The sequence below is a fragment of the Ursus maritimus genome, unplaced genomic scaffold (genome assembly GCF_017311325.1).
Source record: "Ursus maritimus isolate PB19 unplaced genomic scaffold, ASM1731132v1 scaffold_27, whole genome shotgun sequence".
Classification (NCBI taxonomy): Eukaryota; Metazoa; Chordata; class Mammalia; order Carnivora; family Ursidae; genus Ursus; species Ursus maritimus.
Window position 1 is genome coordinate 32,697,697 of NW_024425230.1, and position 12,236 is coordinate 32,709,932.

The following is a 12,236-nucleotide window of genomic DNA, read 5'->3' on the forward strand; positions in this document are numbered from 1 at the left end:
TTCGAGAAGCATAAATCCAGCTACTATGGATAGTGGGGGCAGGCAAGAGAGGGCTCAAGTACAAAAGGATGTGAGACCAAGTGACTAGAGCTGGGGCATAAAAAGATTGGTTTCAAGAACAAGACAGAAACCCTATTACTAGGTCTGCGTAGAGCCAGCAGGGCCTGTAGGCTTGCTGCCAAGTCATTGAGTGCTGACCCAAGGTCCCTCCAATTCCCAGAATAACTGGGGAGAGCCAAGAATACATGTGAATATGAGGGTCAGATGCCTGTAGCATTAGGGATGGGAGGGCTAGGGGAGAAGAGGCAGCATTCAGGAAGCCAGAGACATGACCTATCACACAGCCAGACCATTCTCCGGCGAAACCTTGAGTGAGGTTCTCCATGTGCCCAAGGCATCACAAGGTCTGGTCTTTCCTAGTACTGGAAGCCCAGGAACAAGACATCGTTGTCTCTCCTCCCAACATCACCCTCCAGGTGGGGTCTCACTTCCATATCAAACAAGAAAACCCAGAGAGATCACCCTTTGCCAGCCAGGTAAGAGATGGTTCATGTTTTAATTTCGAAAGGCTAAAGGATCCCCAAGAAACCCTAAGAGTTCTTCCTGTCCAGGAGCACCACTTCTGTGGTTCCACCTGTTTCTAGAAGAAGAATAGCTTCGTTTACGGTGTTCGCTGTGTGCCGGGCATTGTGGTAAATGCTTTAAACGCATCATCTCATTCGCTCCTCACCCCACTACTCAAGGTAGGTTGTATTATGAGGCGGGTATGGTTCAGACGGGTCACGAGCTAGTAAACTGGAAGCTTAAGCACCAAGGTACAAACCCAGGACAGTAGGACTGACGAGGTGGCATTCTGAAACGTTATGCTAACATCGAACTTGAGCATGCCTTCTTGGGGGAGCTCCTGAGAGCTGCACAAGCAGCTTGCCTAGCTTCCTTCCAAGCATTTCTGTATGACTTTGTTGTCCTGTAACTTCCACTCTCCTTGTCCCACCCCGGGCGGTCCCGCTGCTGTGAGAGCTGCCAGGCGAAATCTGAGCAAGACGGAAAATTCCTATTTATCGACCTGGAAGGTTGTTTTACTGAAGCTGTATTATTTCCAGCTACGCTAATGGCCTCGAAACACCCTCCCCACCAGCACGAACTAGGACAAACCCCTGCTTGCGTCCTATCTACCTGTTTGATCTTCGAAGGGAATTAGAAAAATGAGAACCTGCCACCCACGAGTCCCTAGTACTTCTGAGGCGCAGGGACGCACGCCTACCCGAAGAAAGAGCCCCCGCACAGCTAGCAACGCAAAGACACCCCTTTCGGAGAAGCGGACTTACCGACGTGCGACTGCATTTTGCGCTCAATTTGGGGGCCCTTCAGACCCAGCATTCTCTTCCTGCGCCCGCTGTACTCACGTTCGTATTTTCTATCCGCGGTGACCCCACGACGCCCTGTGGTGCCCTGAGGACGCACCCCTGGAAGGATGGGGCCTCTTCCTACTTAAGGGAAGAGAAGGGCTCCCGCTCAGCTCGAGAGGAACATCCAGTCATAGGCCACTTCTGACTGGACGAAGGAGGCAAACACATTTTTCTTTTTTTACTAATTTATTAGTAAGTTTATTCTTCACTCATAAAAAAGAACGTATTTTTGGCTTTGAAATCATGACATAAAATAAAAAGGCAAGTAACTGGGAATTATCAGCCGCAAGTAGGTGGGAGCAACTCCTGCTGACCCCTGAGCAAGCACTCGCTGCTTTGGGCCAGAGCAGGGGCGGGCGAAGCGGAGCCGGGGCGCGGTGCCGGCGGGGGCCCCGCTGGCTCTCAAGACCGCTTAGCTCCCAGACGCTGCTTGGGCAGCTTACGCAGGAAGCTGACCCTCCCTTCTCCCTGCCCTCCTTCCTTCTTCCCCACCTCTCCCTGCGGGAACGGCAGGCTGTAGAGTGCTTTGATGCTAGCTCTCTAGTTTGTAGGATAGTGTGGCTTCAACGGGGTTAACCTACTTGTTTTCAACCTTCAAAAACACAAAACTGCTAAAGTCAACTGGAACTAAAAGTCATTTCTATTTTTGGTCAGTAATCTGCTGTAGGCAGAGCTTCATGTAGGAACTTTTATTGCGGATTTCTATGACGGCGTCCCTAACAAGCTCGATGAACATCTGCGGCCAAAGTTTCTGCAGAGCCTCGTTTTTCATGTTGATTTCTGTGGCTTCCTTCACGAGGTCCTCCATATACATCTTGCAGAATTTCTTTTTTTCCTTTATTTCCTGTTAAAAAAAGGAAAGTTTGCATTGAATCGTAATTAATCCAAGAGCCAACCGCACCACCAGCTGAAGGAGAGTAACATGAGAGCACCTGCCCTGAGCCCCGTCCTCCAGAGCAGGGGTAGTTTCCTAGACACTCTGGACACAGAGCTCTGCTTGAGTAAAGACAGTGGCGAGGAGCTCTCTACTTCCCAGGCCACTCCTGCCTGTTAGCTCTGCTAGAGGACGTCTCTTTACTGGGAGCACCTGGATTGTCACTCCTTTCTCAGTTAAGGGAGTTTAGCTCACGCAAGACGGAGGAATGCAGATTCACGGCTGCTAGTGGTAAGCGTATCAGGGCACCGACACCGACAATCTTAATTGGTATCGGGTCAGTTAATAGCCAGACACATCCTGGAAATACCATACTCTGAATTCAACCCGTATGTTAGGAGACTGTGTGGCGGCACTACACTGATTCATTAGCTAGACCATTTGGACCAAGTTGGGGAAAAGTGTACAAAGAAGAAAGAGGAAACATACATGAGCCTGGGACCCAGAACTTGGCCTTGAGAGAAACAGTGCTCCCACTCAAATTCTGGGTTTGGAAGTTTGCAAATGAAAAATCTGGGTCCAAAAGAGTACAGCGGAAGTTTTGGGCCTAAAGCTATTCAGGCCCTGGACCCCAATTTCACCCTAGCGGCTGACACAAAGCCGTATGTTCAATATAAGAATTCAACATTTAGGGGCGCCTGGGTGGCACAGTGGTTAAGCGTCTGCCTTCGGCTCAGGGCGTGATCCCGGCGTTGTGGGATCGAGCCCCACATCAGGCTCCTCCGCTAGGAGCTTGCTTCTTCCTCTCCCACTCCCTCTGCTTGTGTTCCCTCTCTCGCTGGCTGTCTCTATCTCTGTCAAATAAATAAATAAAATCTTTAAAAAAAAAAAAGAATTCAACATTTATTTTGGCTCTTCATACTTGTGAGGAGTATCGAGGCATGATGATGGAGAGTGCCATAACAGATATGGAAAAATTAATGGAATAGATCAGACCATCAGAATTATAGGAAAAATTCACATCAGTGAAAGAGGAAAGAGATAATAAACGTCAATGAGACAATAGGTTTAACTTCTTGGAAAAGAATCTATTCAAACCTCCAACTCAAATCAAAATACCAAAATAATTTCAAGATGAATTAAAGAGTTAAATTTAAAATATCAACAGATATTGTCATTAAAATTATACTTATAAAGACTTGTAATAACAAGAAAAATACATCACAATGGAAAAACAAAAATACAAAATAAAATTTTGATAGAGGTTGGGTTATACACATAGATGTAAAAGTCAAAACTTAGCAATTGTACACCTAAGAGTTGTATATCATTTTATATACGTTTTACCCCAAAAGAAGAAACTATATCAAATATTGAACTCTGATTAATGATACGTATGCTGAATTTCTTAGGAAGCATGCTAATGTCTGCAATTGCTTTGAAGTGAATTAAAAAATAGAAGGTGGATTGATGATGAATAGAGGATAGGTCAATGTATAGACATGGGACAAGGCAAGGACACAACAGCACAATGTTAACAGCAGAATCTAGGTTTGGGTGTATGGGCATTCGCTGTAAAATTCTTTCAACTTTATGTTTGAAATTTTCATAAAAAGTTAGAAAAAGTATAAAGAAAATGAGTGGAAGAAAATATATTGAAGTATCATTTTTTTAAAAGATTTTATTTATTTATTTGACACAGAGAGAGAGGCAGCCAGCAAGAGAGGGAACACAAGCAGTGGGAGTGGGAGAGGAAGAAGCAGGCTCCCAGTGGAGCAGGGAGCCCGATGCGGGGCTCGATCCCAGGACCCTGGGATCATGACCTGAGCCGAAGGCAGACACTTAACGACTGAGCCACCCAGGCGCCCCATATTGAAGTATCATTAATATTGTCTTTGGGTTGTTGAGACCATGAGAGTTTTTTCCTCCTTTTTTCTATTTCTCTTCCTTTTCCAAATTTTTACAATTTTTAAAACAACAAAACATGTTTTGGATTCTTGATTAATTAACGTAAGTTAATGATGAGTCCCAATTGTCACTAACACAGGCATATTTTGGAAATTTTCTTATGACATATAAAATTTCTCTAAATAATCACTCACCATTCAGGGGTCAACACGCCGACCTGATTTAGTTCATGCGCTAAAAACAACTGGTCATGAGTTGACCTCGCATAAAAATATGTACAGATTGTGATGGGCGATAAATAACAAATGGTTCCAGCTGGCTACTTCTCCGATGAACCTCAGTTTCTTTAACTCTGAAATATGGTCTGGGACTTAGTCACCTGCACTAAGTTAGCTTGTTGATGAGAACAGCATTGAGCCGTTCCCTTTTAACACTCAGTAAATCTGGGCTACACAGGGACTACCAGGGAGAGAGACAAGTGTGAATCACCAGAGATCGATCAAGAGCTGAAACGAGCAATATTTTACAATGTGCAAGACATTTACACAAACAGAAGGCACACAGCATATTTAGTGAATGCCTCTTTTACACATTGCTGAGTTTCTTAAAACACAATTTTGAGTTATTTATTTAGTTAGTTTAGAGAGGGGGGAGGGGAAGAGAGAGAGAGAATGTTAAGCAGGCTTCACTTCCAGCGCGAGCCCAATGCTGGACTCCATCCTACAACCCCACGATCATGACCTGAGCTGAAATCAAGAGTCTGACACTTACCTGATTGAGCCACAGGCACCCCACAATTTTGAGCTTTTTAAAAAAGAAAGTCCTGGCAGTAAGACTGGAAAATTTTTATAGTACTTAAGGAATAACAAAAACGTAAAGAATTTTTAAATGATGTATTTTGTTAAATAATTTATACATAATATAAATTAAACTCTTTGTAAGTGGCATAGTGCAATTTTTGGTGCTTTAAAAGTTCTTGCTATAGCTCCTTCCATTACTTCTTTATAAACATGTTGCTACAGAATTGCATCTGCCATAATAACCCTTAATTCAGAACAGTTGGAAAGCAGTTTTACTTCATCATTTCTTCTCTCCTCCACGCCAATTACTCCCATCTCCGTGAAGTATACTCTCAACTCCTCGGGTATCTGCCAGGACGACTCACTCTGCCTGTCCAGAACGATCCTGTGAAAAGCACGTTAGAGATACCTCTCTTGCCCTGACCCGTCAAGGAGTTATTGCTCGTTGAATAATGCTTTTTCCATTCTCAAATGCTTTCATACACTTCTTTTTTTCCTATCCCACAATATCCCTGTGGGGTTCATAAAGCAAGTATTGTACAAGTTCAATCCTGATGAGATGAACTCTGTACAATATTATTTATTTCATCAAACTAAAACTTTGTTGTCATGAAGATGGTTTGGGGGAAAAAGTAGGTCAAAGGTGGGATTTGTTGTGGAGCGATTTTGGCTATAATGGTACTTGTACTGGGGTACAATCTGTATCTCCATCTCATAAATGGGAAACTAAGGTCAACAGAAGTGGAGAGACTCGCTCAGGATTACACATCACTACTAATACTTTCCCAGAGGAAACTCTAGTCTCTGAAGGACCCGCAGTCTAGTTGGAGAGATGGCCTACACATACGAAAAGCTAACTAAAAAAATACTAACAGTAACTAAGTGCTGAACGAGATGTTTAGACAGCAAATCTAATCAGTGTTCAGAAAGAGACAGCACTTTGTGGTCAGGAAGACTTCAGAAAGTGGCATGATACGCCCTGAAAGAGTCCAAGGTCAACAATCAGGAGGTCTGAGTTCTAGAGGCAGCTCGGTCAGTAACTGGCCGTGCGATCCTGAGGAGTTCCTCTGAGCCTCCAGTTTTCCTCATCTGTCTAAGAACAGGACTGGAATCATTAGTCCCTTTCAGCTCGAGGACTCGACTTCTGCCTTAGATCTTTTTTGAAATGAGTCAGGAGCATGGATGGGCAGTTACCAAGCAACAGAATCACACATGTCATATGTATAATTATACATGTCGTATGTATAACGGAAGGGTCTGCTTAGCCTGATTTGTGAGGAACTCACTATAATTAATTCCCTCAACAACTCAGGATACACCGGAGAGAGAGACTGAGCGCTCTATGCTGCAGTGATCAAAATATTTTTCAAGGGGCACCTGGGTGGCACAGCGGTTAAGCATCTGCCTTCGGCTCAGGGTGTGATCCCGGCGTTCTGGGATCGAGCCCCACCTTGGGCTCCTCTGCTATGAGCCTGCTTCTTCCTCTCCCACTCCCCCTGCTTGTGTTCCCTCTCTTGCTGGCTGTCTCTCTCTCTCTCAAATGAATAAATAAAATCTTAAAAATAAATAAATATTTTTCAAGAGGTGAGGAGCGTGGTCTGGGCGAAGGAATGCTAGACTGTAAGTCAAGAGAGTGATTAAGGGACTAGGACAGGTCTTTCAGGTATTAAGTGGCAGAATCAGGGGCTCAGATCCAGGTCTCCTAGCAGCCAAGTGTTCTTTCCAAAATCCCTTCGACATTTCTCAAAACAAGAGTCGACATTCTCTGTCCTAACTTTCTGATTGCTTGTTTACTGCTCAAACCATTTTGAGATGCTGCTTATATGACTCCACTGAAACTACTCCTGTTTCAAATACAAACAATCAATGATCTTGATTGTCAAATTTATGACATCTTTTTCTGCTGTTTGTAACCTGCAGGTGTTAGAAAATCACGGTCTCTTCAATCAAGGTCATAAAGATTTTCACCTACTTTTTCAATGAAAACTTTAAAGTTTCGCTTTTCATACTTGGGTTTCCATTGACCTGGAGTTAATTTTTGTTGTTTGGTGTGGAGTAAGGGCTCAATATGTATTTCTGATTTGATCTTCAATTTCCTCAGTACCATTTATTAAATTGTCTGTACTAATCTGCAATACCTCTTATCTACATCCCCATATACGTGGGGTATCTGTATGTCATATACGTGGGAGGGCTCCAGCTCTCTGCTTTGTTCTCGGGTCTGTTTGTCTATTCCTGCACTGCCTTAGTCACTACAGCTTTACAATCGACCTGACATCTGCTGAGGCAAGTTCTCCCCACTTCTAGTCCTGTGTATTTTAGGTTCTTTGCTCTATCAGATAACTTTTGGATCAGCTGGTGACATTCTACAAATTTTGATTAGAACTGCCTTATATTTATGGATGGATTTAGGAAGAATCTTTCCCATGTAGAACATTCCTGTCCTTGAACATGAACTATCTATTTAGTTCTTCTTCCATGTTTTGCAATAAAATTTCATAATTTTCTCCATAGAACTTATACATATTTTATTGCTCATTCCTATAGTATTTTTTGTTACACTACATGGTATATTACTTTAAATTTATTTTTAAATAGGTAACATAGCCTATATTGGGTCGTCAGCCCCTTTTCTTACTGATTTATAAAAGTTCTTTATCATTTACGAAGATTAGTTGCAAACCATCTTTTCGTTTCTTTTTTGTCTTTGCTTATTCTACCCAACTGAAGGTCTTCTTCATGCCAACGCCACACACATATTTTCCAGGATTTCTTGAAAAACCTTTATACTTTTATTATAAACTTTAAAAGCTCTGACCCATTTGGAATTTATGCTGATATAATGTCTGAATCTAGCTTTTTTTCCCTCAGTTCCCTAATTATTCCTAAATCATTTATTGGACAGTCCACATGACTTGGATTATTCTTTATCAGATAATAAATTCTCTTTTGTATTTGGATATACACTTGAATTTTCCATTCTATCCATTAGACTATCTCTTTATGGCCATCCTCTTTGAATTGCTATGACTTTATAATATACCTTAATACCTAGTGCTAGTATTCTCAATATTGTTCTTTTTCAAAAGAGTTTTTATGCTTATTTTCCCACATGTACCATAGAATCAACTTGTCTCAAAAAACCCTCAACAAAAATTTTTGGCCTTTTTATTAAGATCATATTAAATTTTTATTTTTTTAAAGATTTATTTATTTATTCATTTGACAGAGAGAGAGAGAGAAAGAGAGCACAAGCAGGGGGAGCAGCAGGCCGAGGGAGAGGAGAAGCAGGCTCCCCGCCCAGCAGAGAGCCCAACTCGGGGCTCAATCCCAGGACCCTGGGATCATGACCCAAGCCAAAGGTAGATGCTTAACCAACTGAGCCACCCAGGCGCCCCAAGATCATATTAAAATTTTAAATTAACTTAAGGGAAACTGACATTTTCCTTTAGATCCTTCTTATCCAAAACATGGTGGGTATTTCCATTTGTATAAATCTGTGGTGTGCTTCATTAATGTTTTACAGCTTATTTCACAGAAATCATGCATATTTATTAGTTATTACTAGGTAGTTTATCTTTTTGTGTTGCTGCTGTGAGCTGGGTCTTTTCTCTCTGGTGGTTATTTACTTACAGGGAAGCTGTTGATTTCTGCTCCATTACTGAATTTTCTTAGAGCTTTTATAGTTTAATTATCTTGGGAATCCCAGAGATTTGATACTATTATCTGCAAGTGTAAGTTCACCCCTTTCCTTTCAAATTACCACTAATCTCTCTCTCTTGCCCTTTTGCATTGTCTGTATTGATAAATGACAATGCAATACTGGACATCCTTGTCGCGAGCTGACTTCAGTGATGCATTAGGGCTCTGTCGCTGTGCAGCACATTATCTCAAGCTTGGTGGCTTAAGATGACACGTATCTATCATCTCACAGGTTCCATGCACCAGGAGTCCAGGCGCAGCTTAGCCGGGAGCTCTGCTCAGGACGTCACAACGCTGTAGTCGAGGTGTCAGCCAAGCTGTGTTCCTTTCTAAAGTTTGGATCCTCTTCCAGACCCAGGTGGTTGTTTGAACAGAACTCAGTTCCTTGCAGTTGTAGAACTGAAGCCCCATTTTCTTGCTGGCTGCCAGCAGGGGACTGCTGTCAGCTCCTAGAAGCTTCTTGCAGTTCTTGCCCATGTACCCCCTCACATGATGGCTTACTTCTTCAAGGCCAGCAGTAGCCTGAATCCTCTTTTAAAGGACCTGGTCAGACCTACCCAGGAAAATCTCCCTTTCCATTAACTCAAGTCAACTGATTAGAGACCTTAATTATATTTACAAAATCCCTTTACCCTTGCTCTATTCCGTTGGTAAGAAGCAAGTCACATGTTTTACCGGCACTGAAGAGACGGATACCAGGATGTGGGAATCGTGGAGGACATCTCATTCAGAATTCTGCCAACCATTAATGCTAATGTTGCTAGAGTTTCCCCATCAAGCATGACATTTGCTATTCAATTTCTATTTATCTTATTTGCTGATTTAAAAAAATTAAGGATGGATGTTGAATTGTGTGAAATGCCTTTTCAATGTCTAAAGAAATAATCACAACTTTTCACCTTAGATCGATCTACTGATAGGAATCTTCTCGCATTCCGAGAATAAACTACACTTGGCTGTAATGTTATTCATTTAACGTTCTGCTGCAGTCTCCTTTAAATTCTCCCCCTCCTTTTTTAAAGGATTTTTGCACCATCTATATTCTTAGGTTTTTGGTCTGGCTTTTCATTTTCTGTGCCAAACCTGGCAGGTAATGTTATGATGTCTGCCTTTGAAAAAATGGAAAAGGTTTCTTCCTTTGCAATACTCTTACACAGTTTAAAAATCACTGGAATTGTCTGTCTGTTCTTTCAAGAGCTGGTTGATTTCTCTGTGAAAGTGTTCTTGTTTTGCATTCAGCTCTTTGATATTTTTCTAAATGTCTTTTATTGAAATTAGTATTAACTTTTGGCTCATGGAACTGAGTGCCTTCAGGAAGACAAAGACTTGCAATCCTGTCGGTTTGGCTTTCATTTTCCTCCTTTGGCCATACCAGGAAGCCCCTACCGGCCAAAGATTAAGTTCAATCCTTTCACACAGCCCTCTTATTACCCTTCTAGTCTCTTCTTTTAACATCATCTACCTCAACCTCTGTGCTTCTGAAGAGTGAATTGCTCATAGCTCCTGGCTCTCTCCTTGTCTCTTCTGTGCTTCTGTGCCTTTTATTCAAACTGTGCTCTCTCAGAATCGCCCCTTTCCCTTTGCGTGTAGCTACATTTTATCATTTAAGACTGGTATCAGGAAGCTTCTTCTCTGGAAATCCTCCCTTGACCTGGCTGAGATATCCCACCTGTACTCTCCTGATATACTGATTTATAACCATCCCCGTATATGTGTATCTCCTCCGTTAGGATGTGAGATCCGTGAGGATAAGGACAGTGACTTCTTGCAGCCCAAGTAATGCGTGTGACAGGGGCCTCACCCATGATTTTTGAATGAGTGAACGCATGAATGTGGGGGTGGGGGATGACTTCAAGGTATTGACTTCAAGTATTTAAAGAGTTTTCATGAGAAAGAGACTAATTCTTTTTTCTACATAAGGTGGTACTAGGGTCATGAATTAAAAGTTATTAGGAGGCAGATTTCGGCTTCACATGGGTAAGAATTTTTTCACCAGTGGAATTGTTCAGTGATAAAGAATCAAGAGCCACCTCACAAAGCAGTGATTTCTGTACTAGAAGAATTTAAAGCAGAATCTGAACATCTTTGAGGATGCTATAAAAATATCGATTGCATTGAGCTTTCAAGGTATTTTCAAGCTGTAATCCTTAGAGCCCTATGGGTTCCAGAGATGCTTCAGGACTGGGGATAAGATGAGGAGAAAGGAAAATAATAGACAATCCAATCAAATGAAGCTCTGAAGCCCTCCTTTCCCTCAACTCTGCGGTTTTTGCTTTGTTTTGACGTACGGGGCTTCAGCTACAATATGGTTTGAATAGAGTCCCATGGCTGTTAAAAAACATCTGAAAACCACTTGCCTGGCCATTTCACTGCCATATGTGTGTGTGTGTGTGTGTGTGTCATATACATATATCACGTATATATCATATATGTATCATATATATCATATGATATGACATGTCATATATGTGATATATATCATACATATATGATATATGTGATATAATGATATATATATGATATATATATGATACATATTTAAAACCTGTGTGAGTTATATAAATATAACTCACGGTGTCTTGCACATCAGTTAAAGATGCTTAGTGAGGGCTTTCTGCTCTCTTTGTCTTGCTCTTTGCCCTTCAGTCCCCTCAAAATCTCTCGCAGAATCTTCACAGTCCATTGTTATTTAGAGGATTTGTTTCTTCAGCTTCCTTAGGAGTTCCATTAAGGCAGGCACTGCATGCTGCCCTTCTTCGTAGCTCCTGTGGCACCCTAACACTGCATTTCTCCAACAAACCTCCGAACACGAAGAAGTAACGAATTAGCTCCAGCTTTGCTGGCTAAGTAGCTACAGTGGAAACAGGATAGGTTAAAACGATATCACGCGATTAAGGATGCAGAAGTTAGTGGTGTAGGAGAATGAAAGCAGCGAACGAGAGCATCAAGGATGCAACCCGACGTGGGCTACCTAGGTACTCACAGCAAGCCCGTATCTTTTGTCTTAATTCAGACAGATCAGAACCCCTCGTCCACTTTGGTCTAAATTTTTGGTACAGATTTCTTTGGAACTTTTTTTTCTGCTGAAATAAAGATATTGGAACTATGGGCTCTACTTCTTCCTAAGGCCATGGTGCCTCCTGTCTCCAGCTGTATGTAACATAAGGCTGGCTAACTTTCCAGGACACAAACATGTTATCTTCACTGATTAAAGGGAGAAATGTACAACCGCCAAGTCCCACGCCAGGTGGGAGATATCCAGGCACCAGATCCCAAAGACCGATGGTGGTTTTACCTCTAGCCTTGCGTTATAAAAGTCTCTCGTGGTATAATTTAGTGTAGCACGGTTTGTGTTTTCTCCCACAAGTCTTTTGCTATCGCTGTTTTCTTCATTGACAAGACCAGGTTTTTTTCCTTTGGTTTCTAGCAGATACCGGAATTGCTTCTTTCTGTAGAAAGACAGTCAAGAGATGTAGAGAGTTACCAATGAGATTTATTAAAATGTGCCTATTGTTTTGTTGACTTTCGAGGGAAGCATATGCT

General features: G+C 42.0%; 1 protein-coding gene across 5 annotated transcripts in view; it reads right to left on the bottom strand.

Annotated features, from left to right (window-relative positions):
• Positions 1 to 1,588: 1,588 nt before the first annotated feature.
• LRRC49 (leucine rich repeat containing 49) overlaps positions 1,589 to 12,236 on the bottom strand; it is a 150,789-nt gene continuing 140,141 nt past the window's right edge. For all 5 annotated transcript variants that reach the window (XM_040643037.1, XM_040643038.1, XM_008708526.2 and 2 more), the window contains 2 exons: positions 11,989 to 12,142; positions 1,589 to 2,253 (listed from right to left, as the gene is read on the bottom strand). In XM_040643037.1, the coding sequence (XP_040498971.1) occupies positions 2,050 to 2,253; positions 11,989 to 12,142 (358 nt within the window). In that variant the 3' untranslated portion in view covers positions 1,589 to 2,049. The remainder of the gene's footprint in view (positions 2,254 to 11,988; positions 12,143 to 12,236) is intronic.